This window comes from Microtus ochrogaster, chromosome 2 (genome assembly GCF_000317375.1).
Source record: "Microtus ochrogaster isolate Prairie Vole_2 chromosome 2, MicOch1.0, whole genome shotgun sequence".
Lineage (NCBI taxonomy): Eukaryota > Metazoa > Chordata > Mammalia > Rodentia > Cricetidae > Microtus > Microtus ochrogaster.
In genome coordinates, this window is record NC_022010.1 from 13,769,948 (window position 1) to 13,773,963 (window position 4,016).

A 4,016-nucleotide genomic window follows, 5' to 3' on the forward strand; every position below is an offset into this window, starting at 1 on the left:
ACAGTGGGGATTGAAACCAGGCTCCTGAGTATGCTCGCTCGTGAGTGCTCTACCACCGAGTGACATCCCCAGGAACGTGATGAGTGGAGGAACAGTATTTTGGAGATAAGAATTACCTTCTATGCTCAGACACAGCAAATGAAACGAAACTGCCCTTACTTGATTTGAAAATCCTGCTAGTTGGCCCGTGTTCATATGTTCTTCTAACTGCTGTAAAATGATCTGAGCATCACACGATTCCAGGAAATTCTGGGGGGAAAAATTAAAGCATAATTAAAAAGGGTTATTATTACTAGTTGCTGTCAAGTCTGGAAAGTTTTAAAAATTTTTGTAGGATTCTTTAGTTTGGTAACTGGGCATGAACCCACTTGTTAGAGTGTCTGCCCCAGACTTAACCTGGGTGAGCAGAGTGGAGCATGCCTGTAGTCATGACACTCAGGTGGAGGAAGACCATCCCTGGCTACGCAGAGAAGTGGAGGCCAGTCTGGGACACACAAGACCAGGGGAGAGGAAAGAAGCACAAAACTAGATCAGAGGAAGGAGAGTGACATTCTCTGGAGTTGTGTGACTCTCTTTGGGGTCAATTGGACACACTTTTACTTAAACTAAAAGTTCATCTGTTCTGTTAAATATTGAAAAAAATGAGCTGGGTGGTGGTGGTGCACGTCTTTAATCCCAGAACTTGGGAGGCAGAGGCAGGTAGATCTCTGAGTTTGAGGCCAGCCTGGTCTACAGTTCCAGGACAGCCATAGAGAAACCCTGTGTTGAAAAAGAAAACTAAACAGTTGAAAAAAATAAGATGCATGTGCCACACCTGGCCAAGGATAGTCTCACTGAGACGCTGCTTTTCTTGCTTCACTTTGCGCTGCCAAGAAGATCAGTCTCCCCAGACAACAGAACAATGCCTAAACGCCTTTTAAGATGCCCTGCAGCTACATGTCAGTCAGTCTTGCTACGATCCATCAGCTGCTTCACCCACACTGAGCTTTATAGGTCTGGTGAATGAAAGGGCACTCTTCCGAGGGACAGGCAATACGTCCTGGCAACCCGAGAGGAACAACATACAAGATACCTTAATCTGCTGATGTCTTTTCTCAGAGTGGGGCATGAGCATCAGACAAGTCAGTGCAAAAGCGGGAAGCTCTAGCTGGACATACTGCTTGGCGACTCCCATCATGTCCAGGTCATCCGAAACTGGGCATCTTCGAGGAGAGGCAGTAATTAGTGACTTGACAGATTACTACACCACATTAGCTTCTCTTTCTACTGAGCTTCCCATTCACTGTCCAAGTGCTGCTACACAGTACATTTTTACTCGTTAGGAATGAGCCTTTGAGAGCAATCCTAGAGGCAGGAGGATCAGGCCAGCGTGGTCTACAGAGCGAGTTCCTGGAGCCAGGTCTACATAGAGAAACCCTGTCTAGGGTGGTGGTGGAGCAACAAAAACAAACAAGGAAGATTCTTAGATGCCCTGGGTCCATGTGACAACACTTCAGAACTGAGCAAGAAAAGGCACTGTAAACCTGCAGCACTAATCTCAGAGTGCTGCGACCATCAGCTTTGGAGAAAACTTTCCAGCACATGTGGAAAACAGGCGGTGCAAAACTAATAGATGTGCCGGGCAGCGGTGGTGCACGCCTTTAATCCCCTGTGGTGAAGATGTTGACTGGAAAGGAACATCAAGGCAACAAGTCTAACATTCATGAGAGAACACACATCTACTTACTCTAGGATGGCGATGAGACTCTCATAGCAATCTGATAACTGACTGGGTCTCAAAGGGCAGGAGGCTGAAGAAGAAAGGGTAATAAACACACAGGCACTCATCATCAATGCCACAGTCAGCCAGGCATGCTGCGGGAGGCTGAGGTAGCAATGCTGTTTAAAGCTAGCCTGGGCTATAGTGCAAAGCCCTGTCTTACCACAAAACAACCCCAAAATGCTACTGTGGGTGTTGAGAGGCCAGAAGCTTACCTGAGAGCAGAGGGATCTGGATCACACGCTGCCAGGCCTTGCTGAAGTAGGGGACCTGTGGAAATATGGGCACTGAGGAATTCTATCAAAGCTTCTATCATGCATGCTAGGACTAAAACCATATGTCCATATTGAGCATCCCTGTCATGATTCCTACATGATACTGTATTATAGTTACTTATATAGTGTTACGTGTTATGAGTGATGTAGAAATGACTTAAAATATACACTGGTGAGACAGCTCAATGGATAAAGGTGACTGCTGCCAAGCTAGATGACTGGAGTTTGATGGGACCCATATGGTAGAAGGTGAGGACTCCCACAGGCTGTCATCTGACTGCCACTCACAAACACGCATCCACCCAAAATAACTAAGTAAAATAAATAAAAAAATAAATTTATAGAAAGAAGTGAGTGAATTACATGCAAATAGTATGCTTTTTCATATATGGGATTCAGCCAAAGATTATGGAACCTGCAGGGTGGTGCTGTCCTAGAACTAACCCTCACAGAGAGTAAGGGCCTACTATATTTGCATATATTTGGCAGTAAAAGAAATGAAGAATGGAAAAATACTATAATGTGGTGTTTAGCTACAAGAGAGAAGCCAGACATGGAAGGTCACATATTGATGTGAAATGTCTAAAACAAATAAATCCATACAGAGACTAGGAGTCCCGAGGGGTTGGAAGAAGGGGAGGATGGCTATCGGATATGGGGCTCTTTTTTCTTTTTCTTTTTTTGGGCAGTAACTAGGGACTGAATCTAGGGCCTCATGCATGTTTCCCTGAGCAACAGTCCCAGCTCTGAGGTTTCTTTTTGAAGTGAGGCAAACATTTTAATATTAGCTCATAGTGGTGGTCAGCCACCGAATGACACTCTTTTGAAAAAGGGGATTCTCCCTTCATAAACAAAGATAGCTCTATCTATGATCTTGAGACTGAACAATCTCCCGATCCTCCTGTGACATGGAAACAGCACCTTAAGGGCTTAGAGTCGCAGCTGCTCACGCAGAGGACACAAGTCCATTTTCCAGCAGCCATGTCAGGTGGCTCACAGCTGCCTTTACTCTAGCTCCAGGGGATCCAACCCCCTTCTCTGACCTCCTCAAGCCCTTCACTCATGTGCACACAGACATAATTAAAGAAAAATAGCACTTTAAAACATGACTGCATTTATGTGTGTGCACACATACCAGTATATTTGTTTATTTTTGGTTTTTCGAGACAGGGTTTCTCTGTAGCTTTTAGTGTCTGTCCTGGAACTAGCTCTTGGAGACCAGGCTGGCCTGGCTCTGCCTTCTGATTGATGGGATTAAAGGCGTGCGCCACCACTGCCTGGCCACCAGTATATTTGTGTAACAGGAAAGTACCTCTAAAAGGATTAGTAAAGGGAAATATTATTGTTTTTGAGAAAGGGCTTGTCTGTGGAGCCTTGGCCATCCTGGAACTCCCTTTGTAGACTAGGCTGGCCTGAACTCACAGATATCTGCTTGTCTCTGCCTCCTGAGTGCTGGGATTAAAGGCGTGCAACACTACACCTGGCAAAGGAGAATTTTAATGTTTTACTTCATATATTTTCACAATTCTAATAAACTAAGAATAAATTACCTCATTTTTAAAACCTTTAAAAAATGTTACTTATTGTGAGTAAGTGATGCAGCAGGCTGAGGACCACTGTGGGCGTTGTTTCTCTCATTCCACCATGTGGGGCCCAGGATTTGAACTCAAGCCGTCAGGCTTGATGGCCAGTGCCTATACCACTGAGCCGTCTCTCCAGCCCCTAAATGATCTTTTTTTATTCTTAATTTATTTTTATTTTACGTGCATTGGTATTTTGCCTGCATGTAAGACTGTGTGAGGGTTTCAGATCTTAGAATTATAGACAGTTGTGAGCTGCCAGGTGGGTTCTGGGAGCTGAACCTGGGTCCTCTAGAAGAGCAGTCAGTGCTCTTCACCACTGATGCGGGAGTGTCATATATCAATCTGTTGATTTCATTGGTTAAGTAATAAACAAACTGCTTGGGCTCATAGCTTAGAACA

General features: G+C 44.7%; 1 protein-coding gene across 1 annotated transcript in view; it reads right to left on the reverse strand.

Annotated features, from left to right (window-relative positions):
- The window catches only part of Kntc1 (kinetochore associated 1), a 79,188-nt gene that overhangs the window by 3,463 nt on the left and 71,709 nt on the right, over window positions 1–4,016 (reverse strand). The window contains exons 57-60 of the mRNA XM_013349629.2: window positions 1,975–2,029; window positions 1,727–1,790; window positions 1,073–1,202; window positions 160–249 (exon numbers count right to left, since the gene is read on the reverse strand). Of these exons, the coding sequence (XP_013205083.1) occupies window positions 160–249; window positions 1,073–1,202; window positions 1,727–1,790; window positions 1,975–2,029 (339 nt within the window). The remainder of the gene's footprint in view (window positions 1–159; window positions 250–1,072; window positions 1,203–1,726; window positions 1,791–1,974; window positions 2,030–4,016) is intronic.